Source organism: Pristiophorus japonicus, chromosome 13 (genome assembly GCF_044704955.1).
Source record: "Pristiophorus japonicus isolate sPriJap1 chromosome 13, sPriJap1.hap1, whole genome shotgun sequence".
NCBI lineage: Eukaryota > Metazoa > Chordata > Chondrichthyes > Pristiophoridae > Pristiophorus > Pristiophorus japonicus.
In genome coordinates, this window is record NC_091989.1 from 55,696,009 (window position 1) to 55,717,522 (window position 21,514).

General features: G+C 44.0%; 1 protein-coding gene across 4 annotated transcripts in view; it reads left to right on the plus strand.

Annotated features, from left to right (window-relative positions):
• Positions 1–277: 277 nt before the first annotated feature.
• LOC139278583 (copine-8) overlaps positions 278–21,514 on the plus strand; it is a 435,806-nt gene continuing 414,569 nt past the window's right edge. For all 4 annotated transcript variants that reach the window (XM_070897510.1, XM_070897511.1, XM_070897512.1 and 1 more), the window contains exon 1: positions 278–539. In XM_070897510.1, coding sequence (XP_070753611.1) covers positions 463–539 — 77 coding nt within the window. In that variant the 5' untranslated portion in view covers positions 278–462. The remainder of the gene's footprint in view (positions 540–21,514) is intronic.

Here is a 21,514-nt window from a genome sequence, read left to right on the forward strand (position 1 = left end):
TGATTTCTGGTCCAGTGAGCTTTCCATTAAAACAAAATTTGAATTGTATACAGTACAGGCATGTTTCACTGTCTATCTATGGTTTTCTCTATAATTTCTCCAAAAGTGGCATACTCAATGTAATCAGTTGCATAATGATTTTGGAAAGATAGTGCAGTTTCCCATCCTCTCTTTAAATTTCCCCGAAATCCCCCCCCCCCCGCCTCCGCCAGTGAGTAAAAATGCCAGTGCTCCTCCTCTGTGAGCTGGGTTAGTTGGGATTTTTGGTGCAGATACAGCTCGGTGCCGCTGTTCTCTTCCTCCTCTCTCTCTCTCTCTCTGCCTGGCTGCCCGCCCGCAGACGGTTCCTGGTGTTTGTTATGAAGTGACATCACTCGTGCACACACTAACCCACAGCCGGGGAGTGGAGCGGCTCAGTGCTTCAGGGCTCGGCTGGGAGACGCCGTGGCAAGCTTCAGGAATATGGCGTCCATCGGAGACTTCGATCCCCTCCACGCCAACATCCCGGCCACTAAAGTTGAGATCACCATCTCATGCAGGTAATGTAAACCCTACCGCCAACCTCTCTCTTTGCTAACAGGCGAAGAAAGGGCTCCAGCATATTGAGCACAAAGTGGCATTTGCGGTTCACTTTCACACCCACCCTCGCGGCGGGTGACAGCCCTCATGGTGATAATGACTTGGAGAAAGTCAAGTTAACTATAAGTAAGCGGGCTCCGCTCCTTCCTTCACAACATGTATAAGTATTTGGCGTCTTGTCGGAACGGTGCCTCGTTCGTTTATCGTTTGCCTACCCCCCAATGATTGTTTATTGAGGTTAAAGGTCTCAAGCTGAGCTCTGGAAAGTTGTCAGGAAAGTATGTCCGAGATTACAGGGGAGGGAGAGTGTTAACTTTACGTTCATGTGATCTGCGATATTGTTAGTAAGACTATTTGTAACTTGTCTCATTTCTGGGAATAAAACTGCTGTAAACTAACGGCAAGCTTTGGGCACCACCTTGCTGTTGACCAGTAAGTTACCGAAGTGTGGAGATGATCACAGACTGGCTGCCAAGAAGCGAGAGGAATTTCCCGGTTCAGTGTGTTAACTCTTGCAGTGCCGGTTTCCTAAAGTATTTGTTTATTGTTAAACATGAAGTAGTAGGAGCTTTAAAAAAATGGAAACTGATAATTGAAATTATTTTTTAAAGTCTATTCCACCGCCCAGGGGGCAAGTGTGTGGGGTCGGATGGGGACCTATAGCGAGTGTTCAAACCTTACATCCTCAGCATGTTGCTTCATAATAAACAAATGAGATAACTTCTGTTTATCTCTTTACCTGCTGTGACGTTACATGGTTAAAACAAACTTTTCACCCCCTAACTTTAAGTATGTGCACACTCCATTGTTTTAAAAATGTAGAATTAATGGGGAAAACGAATCTAATTTGAATTTTTGGGATAGCCGTAAAGAATGTTTCCCAAAAACCTTGATTTGTTCCCTGTCCCCCATCATTGGCAGTTGTATGATTTAAAGAGGTGCCCCACAGTATACACTTTGATTCCATCCCACCAGTAAATCTATGTGGTGCCAGCACAGGAAACAATTGCCTTGCCTGTGCACCAGTCCGCTTGCGCATCTGCTAGATCCTCTCCTTCCCAAACAACAACTTAAACCAGTCCAGCATTTGAAGTAGAGCAGCATGTTTGCATATTTACGCACTAGCCTTGGACTCTATCTGTGGAATGTGTTTAACTGGTGCCAATAAGAATGTGGTCAGATTTTGGCTTCAGCTCCGATACCTCCTTAATCTGTTAATGAATGCTTGAAGATTGGCAAGAGCAGCCTATTTTTCCAGTCCAGGCTCTGAGGCACTGCGTCAAAGTTTGCAACCCTCTGGGCATAAGCTCATTCATGTGCTTCCCCTTTCCCCCAGCAACATATCTCCCACTCTTGCTCTATCACTGCCTCAGATAGACAATCCAACATAGTGCCTCGTTCTCTTGGTTAAGAACCTATCTTCAATCCAGAAATAAATCTTGGATGAAATAAATGTTATGATTGCCTTCACATTGCAACCAGAGCTTCTGTGAGTAGTTGAGTGGTTAACTTGCTTTTTAAAATACTTTTGTTTTAAACATCATTGCTGCTTTTTAAGAAGCGTGCTTATAATTTTGTTGCCCCCCCCCCCCCCACAACTCTTGTTTACCCTCTCTATCATCCTCCTAATACAGTTACTGTACATATTTTATGGTGGACCCTTGGATCTTCATGTTTCCTCTGATTCTCTCTCTCTGCTTTGGAGAACTGCCTGGCATCTGGTGAGCACTTGTCCATATCAGAATGGTTCAGAGTGGCTACTTGTTGAAATGCCAGACCACAGGCACCAGCAATATGCCACAGTATTTTTAATTCTTCGGGATTATTTTTCTTTCTTCAATACAAAATTTGGCAGTATTGGGGTGAAATTCTTCCCATTGATAACTTTACCGAAAAAGTTAATGCAACTACAAAATATAATCTTTTTGGGAAAATGATCTAAAGGAGAAATCTCACCTTAATTTACTGGGGGTTAATTTTGTCAAAACATATTTACAGTACAAAACAAGAACATGTTAATTTAAATTTTAATGATGCAAATGAATCATCAACATTGTGCAACAAAAATGGATGCACAGTAATGTTCTAGTTCAATTATGTTGTAAGATGGGACAGATTGGATATAAAATCTTGACGTGTCGGGTTACAGGGTTAATGAACAAAATCATATAGTAGGAGAGATAGGGCTGGAGAAACTCTGATTGCCTAGAAAAAATGATGTGCAATGCTGTAGCCAGCATTTCATCAGCCTGTCAAGATGACATAAGGCTCTTACAAATACTCAATTGTTTTTTGTCAAACTTATCATGCTATTGTGACCACCTGTTTCTTGAGAAGATGTGAATGCTAAACACATGGTTGGCACAATGTGTTGGGCGTGCAAGGTGTGATACCATTGAATGGTGGACATGGGTTTGTGTATGTGGTCTGCCATTACAATGTGTTGCAAATCTGAGCCATGCTGATAAGGATGGACACTGACCAAAAGCATCGGAGCAATTTATCTGTCTGGCTTCAGAGTCAGAATTGGCATATTACTAAAAAAATGGAAGGGAGAGGATAATCTGAAAATGGAGAGTAATATCTACTAAAAATGCCTTTTGTCATCAATGAATATTCCCCCTGTAAATTTTAAGGAGTGCTTCAAAAAGCAGCTCATCTGGTATGCCGAGATTCCTTTTGAAAACTGATGCTTGAAACAATTTAGTTCCGTTCACACTGGAGACAGGAACTCGCATTAGCTTTTGTGTTTCATATTCAAACAATTAAAATCTTGATCAGGAAGCTGCGAGAATACCCTGCTCTTTGTTGAAAAGTGCCATGTAATCTCAAATGTCTAATGAATAGGCTGACAAGGCCATAATAAATATCTTGACCAAATGACAGTATTTCTAGCAACCCAGCACTCTTCAGTGGTGCTTTATTGAGGTTCTGTATTTTCACAGCAGAATAACTAATTTGCAAATCAGAATATATTCTGTAAAGCTGTGGTGGTTGTATTATCAGTATGTGCCTTATACTCCAAATCACTCCATTTTTAGATATCCACAAATTCCCCTTGATTATTTACAGCAGACAAGTATTAGTATAAAAACAGTTCCACCCCCCCATCCCCACCCCACAGTTGGATCATCTGCCTTGTTTACTGTGCACAGCATTAGAGTGAAAGAAAGATTAAAACAGTCGGTTATACTGATTGTTTTATTTTCTAATAATCAACTGTGGATTATCTGTCACTTGTGACAGTTTCTGTGGCTGTGTATATGTATTAAAAGGTAGTTAGGAGTAGTACTAGCAGATTGGAAAAATTATAAGCCTGTGATTTTCCATCCAATGTGGAATGAAAGTTGTGGGTAATGTGCGTGTGATTTATTGATATGCACTGAGTGTATGTGAGGCCCCTCTGTATAAACGAAAAGTGAAGGCATGCCAACCTTAAGGTGGCCAATAAACAGCAGTTCGTCTGGCTACTGGAGATGGTTTTGTTACTGACAGGCTGATCTGATGTACTCATTGATCCAGAAAGACTTTGTTTTGGAGATGTGAACAATACCATGTGTGTTCACATCTCCATTTGTGAAAGAGACAAATTAAGCAAACAAGATAATGCAAGACAAATCGCCATTTTTGGCTGCAGTGAATTTGCTGTGAAGTTTGGGTAAATCAAAGACTAAATAGAACATTTAAGTACTTGGCACGGCGGGGGAGGGTTGCAGAACTGAGTACTCCCAGGAACTATGCTGCAAGCGTGTGCTGGAAGGTGAAAGAGACTTGTGTTGTAAAGCACTTTTTATAAAGCACTTTTTACATAGCATTTTACTCCAGCTTCTCTGTAAGAATTGTGACATTTTGTATATGTTTTACTTGTTAAAATCACTGTAAATATGTTTAGTAACTGAATTCAGAGCCTGAAATGAACTTGAGGGTGGTGTGTCTATCTTCCGGAATAAGTTGGGCGTGAAGGAAAGGCAGTCTAGGATTGGAGTGAGTTCTGAAAGTACAGATTTCTGTAGGTGCAGAAATCCGAGATGGTATAGCATGTGTGAGGAATGTTTACAGTGAGTGCAGCATGAATTCTGAAAAAGAGAACGGCTCATTAAATTGCTATAAGCTTGTATTACATTGGTGGCAGCTTGTCTGCTTCATATTGCACCGTCTTGCTCTAGTAGTTTAAAACTTTAAATAAAACTAAATTGTAGCCAAGGGACAATATGAACAGCACAATGATAGGAAAAGGAAGCCACACCTATCTAAGCCTATAACCCTAAATGAACAGACTGGAATACCAGTTTCCTGCCTATTGTACTCTCATTTTTGTAGCTAGCGGTACTATTGCTCTCGCCCCACTGCCAGCTCCCACTACTCTCTCCTTTTTTTCGATAAGTTTGATTTTGCTAGCAAATGTCGAATTGTAGTATACATTTTGAGAAAGGACAGAGTTCAATCAAAAAGCGAGAAACCTGGACAATTTTCTGACTTCCTAATCAGGCCAATTGCAGCATCCCTACTGCCCATCAGGTGAGATTGACTAACCCAGCACAGACTGGGGCGGAAACCAGATACTGTCCTGGGGTGTATGGCTCAACTACTTACTGGATTCATTTGTTGAAGTGAAGACAGTTGCCTAGCAGTTTTTCAACATATTACAGTTGGTGTTGGTTTCAGAAATCAAGTAGCAGATATTTTTTTCCTTGCTTTTGTGTCAGCTGTGGCTCAATGGGTAGCACTCTCACCTCTGAGTCAGAAAGTTGTGGGTTCAAGTCCCACTCCAGAGACTTGAGCACAAATAAAATCTAGGCTGACACTCCAGTGCAGTGCTTAGGGAGCGCTGCAATCTTGGAGGTGCTGTCTTTCGGATGAGACATTAAACCGAGGCCCTGTCTGCTCTGTCAGGTGGAGACAAACGATCCCATGGCACTATTTCAAAGAAGAGCAGGGGAGTTATCCCTGGTTTCCTAGCCAATATTTATCCCTCAATTAACATAAAAAACAGATTATCTGGCCATTATCACATTGCTGTTTGTGAGAGCATGCTGTGTGCAAATTGGCTGCTACGTTTCCTACATTACAACAGTGACTACACTCCAAAAGTACTTCATTGGCTGTAAAGCGCTTTGAGACATCCGGTGGTCATAAAAGGTGTTATATAAATGCAAGTCTTTCTTTTGAAAAAATATCCATAGCCGTCTTTTGCCATTTTCCCACTGGCATGTGCACTTGCTTGCCCAATGCCTCTCGGATTCCTTGACCCTCATCCTTTTGTTAGTACTACATTGCTCCAGTAACCAGTTTCTCACTCTGTCCGTTATGTTTCTGTCTCTTCTGTCTGCTCCTGTAAACCTCTCACTCTTGCAGCAAAAGACACTTACAGAACATTTTGGGGACTGGGCTATCCCTTTTCCTGAGCATATGGTTTGGACCATTTTCACTTGTATTTGGGAGAACTGGAAGTCTTGTTTATAAGAGCCATTACTATAATGCATAGGGATAGCAACAGGTGTGGAAGGAAAACGCATGGAGTGGATTGGAGGAGCCGGAGGGCTATTGTCAGCAAATATTGAGCAGGCAATAAAGTAGGATGGAAACTTTGGAGATACAGACGTGTTGGAATGGGAGAATTCAATGTATTTATATTGCGGAACTAATTCCACTCGAAGTGATTCTCAATGTGGTGCAACTGCCTCTGTTGTAAGTTTGCCCTGTTTGCATTGTGGGGTGAATTTGAAGCACAGACAGCAACATTGGGAACAGCTGCACATGGATGATCTGTGTGTGTGTTGTGTGTGAGTGTGTGTAGTCGCTCAAAAGTCATTTTGACTGTGAACCTTCCCCAACATCAAGGGAAGATCCATACAGACCAGCATTATGAACATCATGTTTCTCTCCTTTATGGACAGACTGAGAGCTCAGTTTTCCTGTGGAAACATCAAAATGACCATTTACCTTCAGCCATTAGCAGTGCTTTGGGTCCAAGGCAGGGAGCTAATTTGTCTCAGAGGCATATGCTCGGTCTCGGTTATCCACGGAAATGCCTTAGATGGTGAGTTTACCATGAGAAACCCTTCAAGTATAAATGGGATAGCAGATACTTAGAATGAGAAAAATATGGCCAATGATTAAAGTAATCAAACTTATTTTTTCTTTCTGAACATGAGGAAAGCAAATTGTTTCCTTGATCATTTCTTGTTCTCTTTTGGCTGTCTTTAGTTCTCTGTTGGTGATGAGCTAATATTGTTTATTGAATTGTTCATTTTCCATATTTAAAATAACATTTTCATGGAAAACAATTTGTTTGTGAACAGAAACTTACATAGGCAAGTTCTCCGTTTCGCATCTTCCAATGGAGTTTCCTTTTTCAAAATAACTCATTCCATTCGCTACTGTGTAAGAATAAAAGTGTTTAGTAATGATAAAATTGATTCATATATATTATACATATATACAGAAGTGAGATTATACAAAAAGACAAGTTTTGAAAGAAACAAAATGGATAACGTCCTCAAGCCCTCCTCTGGCTGGGCAGAGCCCAAGGAATAAAGGAAACATGGCTTTGAAACTCACCAAACTAGAAAAGATGTTAATTGGAAAGCCATTAACCTAATAAAGGAATGACACCAGCCCTCCAGACAGACACATGTATGAGGAGAAGCCAATCAGTAACAGCCCTGGAAACCAAGATCCAATCCTGAGGCTTTCTGAGAAACAATGGACTTAAGGGATATAAAAACTCAAGCAAAAGATTGCTCTCTCTTTTCTTAAGTACATGGCAAAAGCAGGACCTTCCTCCACAGACCAAGAAGCAGGCCATGTGCTTTACCAAAGGGAAGTGACGTATACCTTTTTAATAAATCATTATTGTAACATCATTGTATCTGTTGTAACTAAGTAGATCCATAGGACAGCTGACGACTGCTGTTTCTCTGATAGATGTGCATGTGTGTGTTTTAAATAAACTATTCCAAATTGTTTTAAAAGAATCGGTCTTGCTGTCAATTTAATGCCAGAGATTTAGAAATCTTACAATTGGAAGAATCTAATTGAAATCCACCAACTTTGAGAAGAGGTGTTTAATTGCCTTCCTTCCCCTCAAGCCCTTGCGCTTAAGATTGTCAGTACTCACTGAGTGATTTTACTGCCTGATGTTCCAATGAGAGAACTGGTATCTCATTTCCAGTTATTCCTTGAGTGAGTGAATTTTTATTTCAGTTTAGTGATTGTTTTGTACCAAACCAATATAAATGAAAATGCTCATTGTCTTCATTAAAAAGTGCTCAGCAGACCTTATTTTTTATTGGTGAAGAGTGACTATTTAAGTGTCATTTTCATTACAGTGATAACGCATCTAAGAGCTGAAATAGATTTTTCATGAAGATAGTTAAATCCCAAACCTTTCCTGCAATTAGCCAATATTTAGTACATTTATATTGGCAAAACTGAAGCCAGGACTGTCCTGAGGGCTCAGTATGCTGTGAAACCAAGGCATGTAGATCAGAAAGGTCAAGTCTATGGTCTATGCTCACTTCACTGGAGAGAGGGCTTACTCCAAATTGTCCCTGCACCAAGGCTGTTGCTGTTTCATTGTAAAGATTTCTTAGCTTCGGTGTTATCTTCCTCTCCAGTTCGCTTCCCTTCTCTCGAAGATGAGGGGAAAGATCAGCCATAGTTCTGCTTTTGATCACTATATTATTCTGATCCATTGCAAGAAAGTGTATCGACATAAGGGGACTTGTATGAACTTGCCGAAACACCCGCCTGTTTCAGACGGCAGCTTTTTTTTATCGTGGTTCCTATGATGTACATACAACACTGATTGCCCTTGTAGGGCAGAACTGGTCGGAGCATGGGCAGTGCACTCTCTGACCTGCTTTAAACAGGATACAGCCACAGAGGCCCCCAAAAGTTTCTGTGGGGCCAGAAGGAGCAGGAGTGTTCCTCTTGATCGCCGTCATCCCAGGATCCCTCGCCCAAGTTCGCGACTCCGACCACTGGACTTGCCGTACTGCCCGCTGCCCTCCTGATATCACACCGGCCTGAATCTGGGGATTCAGAATTATTCTATGTGCTAATTATGCTACTACATATATTCTCGGAATAATTTGCACAGGGACGTCCGTTTGGGGCGGGCAGCTTGCTGCTTCTATATAAATGAGGCCCGGGCCTCAAAATGGCAGCCAGCTAAAAGTTAAAATCTATCCCAAGATGAGAATACAATTGTGGGTGGTTATAATACACTCCATGGTTCCAATGCACACCCAATAGTCTCGTGTCGCCCCCTGCCTAGGCCTGACCAGAAGAGTGGTGAGCTACTATAGAGTTCCTGACACCCGTGGAACCTTACTCAGCATGAGTAAACATATTCAGATTTGGAGAGGAAAATAACACTGAAGTTAAGAAATCTTTAGAATGAAACAGTAAGAGCTTTAGCTAAATTACCTGTGTAGAAAGTGTTATGTATGGAGAAAGAGTCAGACTGAACACTGAGCTCAAAGTAAGGTGTGACCTTAGTCTTTTATTGCAGATCTCCAGAGTGCCTCTCCAACCTGTGAGGCCTCCTTAAATACCTGTGCTCCCAAGGGATTATGGGTCACTTGGGACTCCAGGGGATGAGCCCTCTGGGGTTGTACAGAGTAAATACAAGTTTACATATATAACAACACCCCCCCCCCCAAAAGTCAATAGTGTAACTATTTACAATGTGAGTCGATCTGGGGCCTTCTTGCCCTGGTTGATCGTCTCGGTGTGAAAGCTGGTATTGTTGGATCATTTGTTGGGCTCTTGCTGGGCTGCTGTGCAGCTGGCCTTGCTGGGCTGCCTGGTGTGTTGGGTCCAGCTGGGCTGCTGTGGATGATGGGCTCTGCTTCGTGGTCAACCCTGGTGCTGGTTGCCACTGGTGTGTGCGTTGGAGGGTCAAAAAAGGTAGGGTCCAAGGTGGGTTGCTCAGGATAGTCCGTGAATCTGAGTTTGATTTGGTCCAAGTATTTCCGGTGAATGAGTCCATTTGAAAGTTTGACCCGAAACACCCTGCTCCCCTCTTTGACCACGACAGTGCCGGGAAGCCACTTGCGACCTTGTCCATAATTCAATACAAATACAGGATCATTGATTTCAATTTGCGCTATCATGGTATGTACTTTGTTGAAGCCGCCTGCACTCTACCTGTTCATGTAGATCAGGGTGAACTAACGAGAGCCTTGTCTTAAGTGCTCTTTTCATGAGCAGTTCAGCAGGTGGGATCCCAGTGAACGAGTGGGGACTCGTGCGGTAGCTAAGCAGGACCCAGGATAGACGAGCCTGCCGTGAGCCTTGCTTGATGGTTTGCACTGCTCTCTCTGCCTGACCATTGGATGCTGGTTTAAACGGGGCAGATGTGACATGTTTCATCCCATTACGGGTCATGAATTCTTTGAACTCGGCACTGGTAAAACATGGCCCGTTGTTGCTCACCGGGTCATCGGGTAGGCCGTGTGTGGCAAACATGGCCCGCAGGCTTTCAGTAGTGGCCACGGACGTGCTAGCCGACATAATCTCACATTCAATCCACTTGGAGTATGCGTCTACAACCACAAGGAACATTTTACCCAAGAACAGGCCTGCATAGTCGACGTGTATCCTAGACCACGGTTTGGAGGACCAAGATCATAAACTTAGCGGTGCCTCCCTGGGTACATTGCTTAACTGCGAGCATGTATTACATCTGTGAACAAGTCCGCATCGATACTGGGCAACGACACGTGGGATCGCTTTCATCATTACGATGCCTGGGTGGGTACTGTGGAGGTCAGTGATGAAGGTGTCTCTGCCCTTCTTGGGAACCACTACACGATTGCCCCACAGAAGGCAGTCTGCCTGTATAGACATTTCATCTTTGCGCAGCTGGAACGGCTTCATCTCTTCCTGCATTTCCACTGGGACACTGGACCAGCTCCCGTGAAGCACACAGCTTTTGACTAGGGATAATAAGAGGTTTTGGCTCATCCAGGTTTTGATCTGTCGGGCAGTGGTGGGCGATTGCTCACTCTCAAATGCTTCCATTACCATGGCTAAATCTGTGGGCTGCGCCATTTCCATCCCGTGGTGGGCAATGGCAGCCTACTGAGAGCACCGGCGCAGTTTTCTGTGCCTGGCCTGTGGCGGATGACATAGTTGTATGCGGACAACGTGGGCACCCATCTCTGGATGCAGGCCGATGCTTTGGTATTTATCCCTTTACTCTCGGAAAACAGGGATATGAATGGCTTATGGTCAGTTTCCAATTCGAATTTTAGCCCAAACAGGTATTGATGCATTTTCTTTACCCCATAGACACATGCTAATGCTTCTTTCTCAATCATGCTGTAGGCCCTGTCAGCCTTAGACAGACTCCTGGATGCATAAGCAACCTGTTGCAGTTTCCCGAAATCATTAGCTTGTTGCAATACACACCCGATGCCATATGACGACGCATCACATGCAAGTACCAAGCGCTTACATGGATCATACAACACAAGCAATTTGTTTGAGCATAACTATTTTCTCACTTTTACAAAGGCATTTTCTTGGCTTTTGCCCCAAACGCATTCGTCCCCTTTTCGTAGTAAGACATGTGGTTCTAACAGTGTGCTGAGACCCGTTAAGAAGTTACCAAAGTAGTTCAGGAGTCCCAGAAACGACTGCAGCTCCGTCATGTTCTGGGGCCTCAGTGCGTTCTCGATTGCCTCCATCTTCACGTTGGTGGGCCTGATGCCATCCGCCGCAATCCTCCTTCCCAAGAACTCCACTTCAGGCGCCAGGAAAACGCACTTTGAGTATTTTAACCTAAGCCCCACGCGGTTGAGTCGACTAAGAACCTCCTCCAGGTTCTGCAGGTGCTCGACTGTGTTCCAACCTGGGACCAAGATGTCGTCCTGGAAGACCACGGTGTGCGAGACTGAATTCAGTAGGCTTTCCATGTTTCTCTGGAATATCGCCACCGCTGATCGAATTCCAAACGGGCATCTGTTATAAACCAAAAGACCTTTGTGCGTGTTGATGCAGGTGAAGCCCTTCAATGATTCCTCCAGTTCCTGCATCATGTAGGCTGAAGTCAGATCCAGCTTCGTGAATGTCTTTCCTCCCGCCAGCATTGCAAAGAGGTTGTCGGCCTTTGGTAGTGGGTATTGGTCTTGCAGGGAGAAACGATTGATAGTTACTTTGTAATCGCCACAGATTCTGACGGTGCCGTCTCCCTTGACACAGGAACGATCGGGCTGGCCCATTTGTTGAACTTGATCGGTGAAATGATGCCCTCTCTTTGCAGCTGGTCTAGCTCGATCTCTACCCTTTCTCTCATCATGTACATAACTGCTCTCGCCTTGTGATGGATGGGTCGCGCCCCCGGAATTAGGTATATCTTCACTTTTGCTCCTTGGAATTTCCTGATGCCTGGTTCAAACAGCGAAGGGAACTTGGTTAAGACCTGGGCACATGAAGTGTCATCAGCGGGCGATAGCGCTCGGACGTCGTCCCAGTTCCAGCGTATCTTTCCCAGCCAACTCCTGCCGAGCAGCGTGGGACCATCGCCCGGTAACACCCAGAGTGGTAGCTTGTGCACCGCTCCATCGTAGGAAACCTTTACGGTAGCACTGCTGATTACGGGAATTAGTTCTTTCGTGTAAGTTCTTAGTTTCGTACGAATTGGAGTTAAAACTGGCCTTGAGACCTTGTTGCACCACAATCTTTGAAAGTCTTTTTGCCCATGATGGACTGGCTCGCGCCCGTGTCCAATTCCATTGACACTGGGAGTCCATTTAGTTCAACATTCAGCATTATCGGAGGACAATTCGTGGTGAATGTGTGCACCCCATGTACCTCTGCCTCCTCAATCTGAGGCTCTGGTTCGTCATGATCCTCCGTGGATCTGTCCTCCTCTGCAACATGGTGGTTTGCAGGTTTAACAGGATTAGCAGCTCGCCTGCACATATGTTGGAGGTGTCCCATTGTTCCACAGCCCTTGCAAACATACCCTTTAAATCGGCATTAATGGAAACGATGATCACCCCCGCAGCGCCAACAAGGTGTTAATGGCCTTGCATTCATCACCCTTGATGGTGGACTCGGAGACATCTGCGGACATGCAGCTGCAGGCATGTGTGACCTGCCCTGTACGTTGCGAATCGAAAACAACATCACTTTGTTCACAGTACTTGTAGCAGCACTTGTGTGCTGAGAGATTTGCTTAGTATTGTCACTGGTGGCAATGAACGCCTGGGCTATCACTATGGCCTTACTCAAGGTTGGGGTCTCTACAGTCAAAAGTTTGCGAAGTATAGTTTCGTGGCCAATGCCAAGTACGAAAAAGTTTCTGAGCATGTGCTCCAAATGTCCTTCAAATTCGCAATGTCCTGCGAGGCGTCTTAGCTCGGCGACATAACTCGCCACTTCCTGGCCTTCAGACCTTTTGTAGGTGTAGAACCGGTACCTCGCCATCAGAATGCTTTCCTTCGGGTTCAAATGCTCTCGGACCAGTGTGCACAAATCATCGTACGATTTCTCCGTGGGTTTCGCTGGAGTGAGCAGATTCTTCATGAGGCCATACGTTGGTGCCCCACTGACGGTGAGGAGGATCGCCCTTCGTTTGGCAGCGTTCTCTTCCCCATCTAGTTCATTGGCCACGAAGTATTGGTCGAGTCGCTCCACAAAAGTTTCCCAATCATCTCCCTCCGAGAATTTCTCCAGGATGCCCACTGCATCTTTGGGTTCGCTATCTGTATCTCGGCGCCAGTTGTTATGTATGGAGAAAGAGTCAGACTGAACACTGTGAGCTCAAAGTAAAGTGTGACCTTAGTCTTTTATTGCAGGTCTCCAACCTGTGAGGCCTCCTTAAATACCGGTGCTCCCAAGGGATTATGGGATCCCTTGGGGCTCCAGGGGATGAGCCCTCTGGTGGCTGTACAGAATAAATACAAGTTTACATATATCACACAAAGAATCCTTTAGTTAGTTTCAAAAGCAATTTGTGTCGATCAGAAAATAATTTATAATACAGTATTCATCTCAACATGGTTCTTCAGTTAAATCTTCACAAATGCAGAATCACATATTCTATTTAGGCTACTACATTTATTCCCTGATGAAAGCTGTACTGAGGTTATAGTAGTATAATATGGTAATGTGAACCCTGTCAAATAAAAGATAAAATCTATCCCAAGATGAGAATATAATTGTGGATGGTTATAATACGCTCCATGGTTCCAATGCACACCCAACAGTATGAGCATTTAACTACCCAGTCAGTTTTTAAGCAGTGGGATCCACAGCTTTTCAGAGCGAGATAAACACGCAGGGAGCTACCTTAAATTGAATTCAGCCTAACACATGTGTAAAAAAACCCCAACATAATTCAGTGTAGAATTTTTAGCTATTAGAATAAAGAAAACCTGCAAAAGTTAGAATAGTTGAACATGTTCCCTCCTTATCACTATAATATTTGCTCAGTGAAAGTAATCTGCAGTATGATATTTTAAAATATTAATTTTGTTCTGATTCTTTGAGCTTTCATCAGCTCCACTAACATCACAGTTAACTGCTGATTCAGTGAAGCCGCTATAAATCAAGTTAATGCAAGTTATAGCCCATAGTTATTGACATGTTTTGATGTATGTACACAGTACACAGCAGCAGGCTGCATTGTCCTCATTTTACTTGGGTTTCTTTGTTTCAACTTTAATTAGACTGATCTTTGTTTTTATTTCAACAATAATATGTGTGTGTATACTGCCAAAGATTTGAGGCTACTGTTATACGAGTCCTTCAACTCACTGGGTTATCTTCAATCTTCGACTTCAACACACATCATTATTACCCTCCAAAGGTTGAACATTTTTATTTTGATGAAGCCAGATATATTTTTGTGTTGAAAAGGAAATCTTGCCATTAAGACCCTGTTTACAAAGATTATTATTAACATGCTTTTGTTTTCTTTATCTATCTTGGTAATTTTCTAAAATATTTTTGTTTGAAGCGATTGCCTGTGACATCAGCAGTATTGCCTTGAAGGCTGTACTGAACCTGGCAGTGTGCACGAGCTGGATTAACACACATATTTGATGTAAAATCATCCTTGGGTTAATGACTGTCTCTTACTAATTTTAACAGACATCTTTGGTAGCTCCTTCAATCCAGTATCTCCAATTATGTAACAACAACAACTTGAATTTATATAGCACCTTTAGTGAAACATCCCAAGGCACTTCACAGGAGTATTATGAGACAAAACATTTGACACCGAGCCGCATAAGGAGAAATTAGGGCAGGTGATCAAAAGCTGGGTCAATGTGGCAGGTTTAAAGCATTGTCTTGAAGGAGGAAAGAGAGGTAGAGAGGCGGAGAGCTTTAGGCAGGGAATTCCAGAGCTTAGGGCCTGGTCAATAAAAGGCACGGCCACCAATGGTTGAGTGATTATAATCAGAGATGCTCAAGAGGGCAGAATTAGAGGAGCGCAGACATCTCTGGGGAGTTGTGGGGCTGAAGGAGATTCGAGAGATAGGGAGGGACGAGGCTATGGAGGGATTTGAAAACAAAGATGAGAATTTTGAAATTGAGGCGTTGCTTAACCGGAAGCCAATGTAGGTCAGCGAGCACAGGGGTGATGGGTGAGCGGGACTTGGTGCGAGTAAGCAGCACAAAACACATTCAAGAGTTGCACAGAACAAAAGCAAGAGGTCTGAATGTTAATTGTAATTCTCGGTATCTATTTGAAAGAGATCCTGATGTTGAAACTCCTTATATAAAAAAGGAGTGTTCTTGCTTTTTTTCAGTGGGAACAGTACACTTGGAGATGCAATAATGTGCATTTATATGTCGGAGGTGCCGTCTTTCTGATGTGATGCAAAGCCAAGACCCTGTCTGCTCTCTTAAGTGGGGATAAAAGATCCCATGGAATTGTTTCGAAGAAGAGCAGGAAAGTTATCCCTGGTGTTCTGGCCAAGGTTCCTTCTTATTTTTTTTTTGGATGCGCGAAACTTAACATTGAAAAAGCTGGTCCTAGGCTGTGTGGGGAACTTATAGGGAACATTGGTCTTGGCCAATATTTATCCCTCAATCAACATCACTAAAGCAGATTATCTGGTCATTTTCACATTGCTGTTTATGGGAGCTTGCTGTGTGCAAATTGGCAGCCGGATTTCCTACATTACAACAGTCTCTACACTTCAAAAGTACTTCATTGACTGTAAAGGGCTTTGGGAAGTCCTGAGGTTGTGAAAAGCAAGTCTTTATTTTTATATAGCGCTTTTAACGTAATAAAATGTTCTAAGATTACAGGAGCGTAATCAGATAAGAATTGACACTGAGCCAAGGAAGGAGATATTACATTGGGTGACATAAGCTTGGTCAAAGAGGTAGGTTTTAAGGATGGTCTTAAAGGAGGAGAGAGAAGTGGGGAGGCAGAAAAGTTTAGGGAAGGAATTCTATAGCTTAGGGCCTAAGTGGCCGAAGGCACAGTTGCCAATCGTGGCGTGCAAGGAGTGGGGTTTACAAAAGGCCAAAATTGGGCAGGTGGAGGAGGTTACAAAGGTATGGAGGGGCGATGCCATGGAGGGATTTGAGTATGAGGATGAGAATTTTTAAATTCTCATTGGTGGACTGGGAGTCAGTGTGGGTCAGTGAGCACAGGGTGATGGGTGAATGGAGCTTGATGCAGGTTAGGATACGGGCAGCAGAGTTTTTGATGGAAGATGGGGAGTATTGGAATAGTTGAGTTGAGTAACACATGCACGGATGAGGGTTTCAACAGCCGATAAGTTAAGGCAGGGACAGAGATGGGCAGTGTAATGAAGGTGGAATTGGTGTCTTTGTGATGGGGACAATATGGGGACAGAAGCTCAGCTCAGGGTGAAATAGGACTCTCAGATTGCAAATAAGACTAGTTCAGCCTGGGACAGTGGCTAAGGAGGATGTAATCGATGGTGAGGAAACAGATTGTGGTGGGGGCTAAAGGCAATGGCTTTGGTCTTCCCAATACTTAATTGGAAGAAATTGTGCCTCCTCCAGGACTGGATGTCGGACAAGTGGTGATGATGGAGGCAGTGAAGGGATTGAGGGAGGTGGTGCTGAGGTAGAGCTGGATTTCATCAAAGTACATGTGGAACTTGGTGTTGCCGAGGGGTAGCATGTAGATGAGAAATAGGAGGGGGCCAAGGATTGATCCTTGGGGCACACCAGAGGTAACAGTGTAGATATGGGAAGAGAAACCATTGTAGGAGATTCTCTGGCTATAACTGGATAGGTAAGAGTGGAATCAGGTGAGAGCAGTTTCACTCAGCTGGGCAATGGAGGAGAGGCTTTACTCATTCATTAGAATTAATTATTTGTTACTAGTTGCCTACATGACGGTCACGATACTTCAAAAAGGCACTTTGAGATGTTTCAATGTGTAAAATACAAGTATTATAGTTTATTAGTTTGCATGGTAATTATGGATGAGGAAGGCCATTCAGCCCATCTTAGTCCATCCATCTAGAAACATACTAAAGTTTGATAATTTCAGCATCCACTTGTTTTATTTTTAAGATTTAAGGGTTTTTGCTTCCACTACTTGTCCTGGAAGTCTGTTCCGTATATTATTCATCCCGTGTGTAAAGAAGAATTTACCGATGTCAGTTCTAGAATTACCTTTAACAAGTATGAATCTATGCCCCCTTGTCCTACACTTGCTATTTAGATTTGCCTTTTCCATTCCTTTAAATATCTTGTATGAGACCATACCTCAGATGCCTCCTTTCTGGGTTGAAAAGCCCAACTTTCTCCGGCCTTTCCTCATAACTTAAACCTTTGCCACTAAGGTTTAACCTTGTGGCCATTCTCTGTACTGTCTCCAGTGCTTCAATATTCCAGTCCTTGGGGACGAAATTTCTGCTCCCCAAAAAAGCCGCTTACCGCCATCAGCGAAATTCAGCTCGGGGTTTTTTCTGGTGGTCCCCATTTCCGCCCCGCCACTGCCAAACGGTCCTAAGTACATAATCAAAGTGCACACCGCCGATCCCCCGCACCTCCAGCGAAATTCAGCTGTAAAAATCTTCCATCCGCTGAGCGGTGCCCCCGACAGCTTTTTCTGTCGGTGCACCTTGTTTTCTGTGTGTGGGACTTGGCTGCGCGTTGGCCATTAAAGGCGAGGGCCCACTGCCGCAGTCGCCATTTTATTTTATTTGCCGGCCGACTTCCAGATTGGCTGGCCAATTAAGCCCCTGGATTCGGCTGGGCTGCCAACAGGCAGCCTGGCACCCCCCTGTTGGGTGCCAGACAGCTGGCCTGGCCGATACCTTCCCTGGTGGCCCAGTGGACCTAAGCTAAAAAATCATAGCGTCTCTCCTCTTTACTTGAAGGGGAGAGACGTGGTGACGCACATGCGTCATGATGTCATCACCGCTCCGCTGATGATTGACAGTGGCGGTGGCTCCATCCCGCCTCCACTTCCGTCCCTCTTCTGTCCCCATTATGACCGACGTCCGGGCTGTTTCAAATAAAAATGACAAAGAGCTGAATTTTGCGAAAAAGGCGACCTCATCCGACGTGGTGGAAAAAACTCTTCAGAATTGGTAGCAACTCGTTTCGGGCAGGGTTAAATTTCGGTCCCCTTGTGTCTTGACAACCAGAACTGTTTGCATTACTCAAGGTGTGGTCTGACCAGAGCACTGTACAGTTTGATCACAACCTCCTCTGAATTGTATTCCACTGTTTTAGCCATGTAGTTCAGCATTCTATTGGCTTTGTTCATGTTTTGTATTAGTTGGACATGTTGAGCATGAAGTTTAAGATTCACAAGTCTCTTTTGACTTCATCCATAGCTATTTCAACGCCATTCATAGAGTATGTGTTGGTTATTTTTTCTTCCCATGTGCAGTATTTTATGTTTGTCTACATGAAATTTTATTTTGCTACCCACTTATATATTTTATCTGTTTCATTTTGTCATTTCAAAGCTGTTTCCTCCGATTCTATTGCTCTTCCTAGTTTGGTCTCATCTGTAAATATGACCATTTTGGACTGTGTTTCTGAATCCAGGCCATTTCCGTAATTAGAAATAAGAATGGTCCCAACACTGATCCCTGAAGGACTGCACTCACTACTTCCTCTCCCTATGCTGACTTAACTCCTTTAATAGATACTCACTATTTTCTATCCTTCAGTCAATTTCTTATCCATTCCCAGCGTTTACCTCAAATTCCTAATGCTTGAGTTCAATAACCTTTCGTGTGAAGCTTTGTCAAAGGCCTTTTTCAAGTCTGAAAACACTATGGGGCTGAAAATTCCGGCCTTGCCGGGTCCGTACGAAGTGCGCACGGACCCGGTGAGGCCGCGCAGAAGCTGTTTTTTGGGGCGAGATGCGCATGCGCCGAAAACCGGCTTTGCCGATCTGTCAAGATTTCTCTCGACAGATCTTCCGCATCCCCGGGAGAAGGACATTCGCGCGGGAGAGATTGGGCTATTTGCCCAACTCATGCCCAGCGAATGTTCTTCAAACTTTTACGTCTGGTAAAAGCAGGTGCATAGCTTACTTTTACCAACATAAGAGTTTTAAAACATATAAAAATTTAATTTAAACACTCATTTTTATATTAAAAACCCTGTCCATTAAGGTAAGTTTATTTTTAACACTATTAAAACACATTAAAAAATTTTTCCAAAAATATATATTTTTTCTAAAACATTTAATTATATTTAATTACATTTAATTTCAATTAATTTTAAATATGTGAGGCGTTTTGTTTATTTATTATGCTGTGTTTCGGTGTTTTATTGATTTTTCTCATTGATAGTACAGGTTGAACCTCCCGAATCAGGCACCCTCGGGACCTGGCCTGTGCTGAATAAGGGATTTTGCCAGATAAAGGGAGGTCAGCCCGAGGGGGAGGTGAGGCGGCCCGAGGTCGGTGCCCCGGGCAGGCCCGAAGTGCTGGTTAGCCACGAAGTGTTGGCGGGCCGAGTGTCGGCGTGGCCCCAGCAGGCCGAGTGTCAGCGGCCCCCAGCGGGCCGAGTGTCAGTGGGCTGAGTGTCGGCGTGGCCCCAGTGGGCCGAGTGTCGGTGGGCCGAGTGTTGGCAGCCCCCAGCGGGCCGAGTGTCGGTGTGGCCCCAGCGGGCCGAGTGTCAATGGGCCGAGTGTCAGTGGGCCCCCAGCAGGCCGAGTTTCGGCATGGCCCCAATGGGCTGAGTGTTGGTGGGCTGAGTGTCGGCAGCCCCCAGCGGGCCCAGTGTCGGTGGGCCGAGTGTCAGCGGGCCCCCAGCGGGCTGAATGTCAGCGCGGCCCCAAAGTCGGGGTGGAGGTCAGCCGCGTTCTGCGCATGCGCCCCCGGCCACCAGAATCATGCCGGACGAGGGGTGGCGCCAGATAACGGAAGTCCAACTTGTAAAGGGATTCCATACAAACAGAGGTCCCATTTTTATCAATGAGAATACTGCATAGTGATTGGTGGTCCAGGCCCACGTGACTCCAGCTTGTATGTACGTACGTACCTGAAAGGCATCTCCCAATGCGCTGCGCAGCAAATCTAGGCTTACAACCGGGATTGCCACGTTCCTCCGGGACCACTGGGTACTTTCGTAGATTTTTTGGGGGATTGGAAGCGTTTGTACGAAGGAAGCCTCCAGCTACAATTTCCCCCACAATGTCTTAGGGGTTCCACTGTCCATTTAGAATGTTACTTTCCTGAAGCAGTTGAAGAGGTTGTGCAGGCAGGATCATCCCCTCTGAATCTTCATTGACAGTTGTTAGCCAGGTTATTATTGTACAGATAATTCTCAAATTTACTCTTGATAATTGATTCCTTTTTTTTTACAAGAAATGAATGTAAAACTAATGAATCTATAATGAATCTGTGTCCATTTCCTCTTTTGAATATGGCATCATGTTAGTAACTTTTTAATCTCTTGCTACCTTACCAGAGTCCAATGACTCCCCCATAATGATTGTTGGTGCTTCACAAACCTCCTCCCTAGTCTCCCTCGTCTCCCTCTACACACATACCATTTATCTCTGGGGATTTACTTGTATTGAGCCTATAAATATAACGTCTTTCATGACCACTGGACACCTCAAAGTGCTTTACAACCAATGAAAGTACTTTTGAAGTGTGGTCACTGTTGCAAAGTAGGAAATGCAGCAGCCAATGTGGCAGCTTCCACAAACATCAATGTGATAGTGTCCAGGTAATCTGTTTTTTTTTGTTATGTTGATTGAGGGATAAATATTGGTCAAGATACCAGGGATAACTCCCCTGCTCTTCTTCGAAATAGTGCCATGGGATCTTTTACGTCGACTTGAGAGAGCAGACCGGGACTTGGTTTAATGTCTCATCCGAAAGTCGGCACCTCAGACAGTGTAGCACTCCCTCAGCACTGCACTGGAGTGTCAGCCTAGATTTCTTTGTGCTCAAGTTTCTGGAGTGGGACCTGTACCCAGAAACTTCTGACTCAGAGGCGAGAGTGCTACCCACTGAACCACAGCTGACATATAGGACATCAATCTCTTATATTTTGCTTCGGTTATCTCTCTTTGGGAAGGAATGCTGCCCCTGTCTGCTCATGTCAATACTTGGAGAAAATAATGATTCAGAATATTTACTATTTGTTATTCAGCCTCACTTTTATGGCTCTTTACATCTTCTAGGGTTTTCACCTTTTCCCTAACCACCCCCTTACTGTTGTAGTAGAGAAGTATTATTTTTAATGTTTATTATCAGCTACTATGTTTTTTAGTTTCCTCTTTGCCCCACTGATTTCCATTTTAATGTGTTTCTGCATTTTCTTATATTTATTCCAATAAACACCTTCCCCCTTCCTACCTGCAGGATGTGTGGAGGTAATTTTTCGTCTTTATTTTGCTTTAGTTTTTTATGTAAAATAATTTAGTGTTCACATTTATTTAGTGTGAGCTTGTGGCTTTAGCAGTGTATTTATTCCGCATGCTCAGCATTATGCCTTT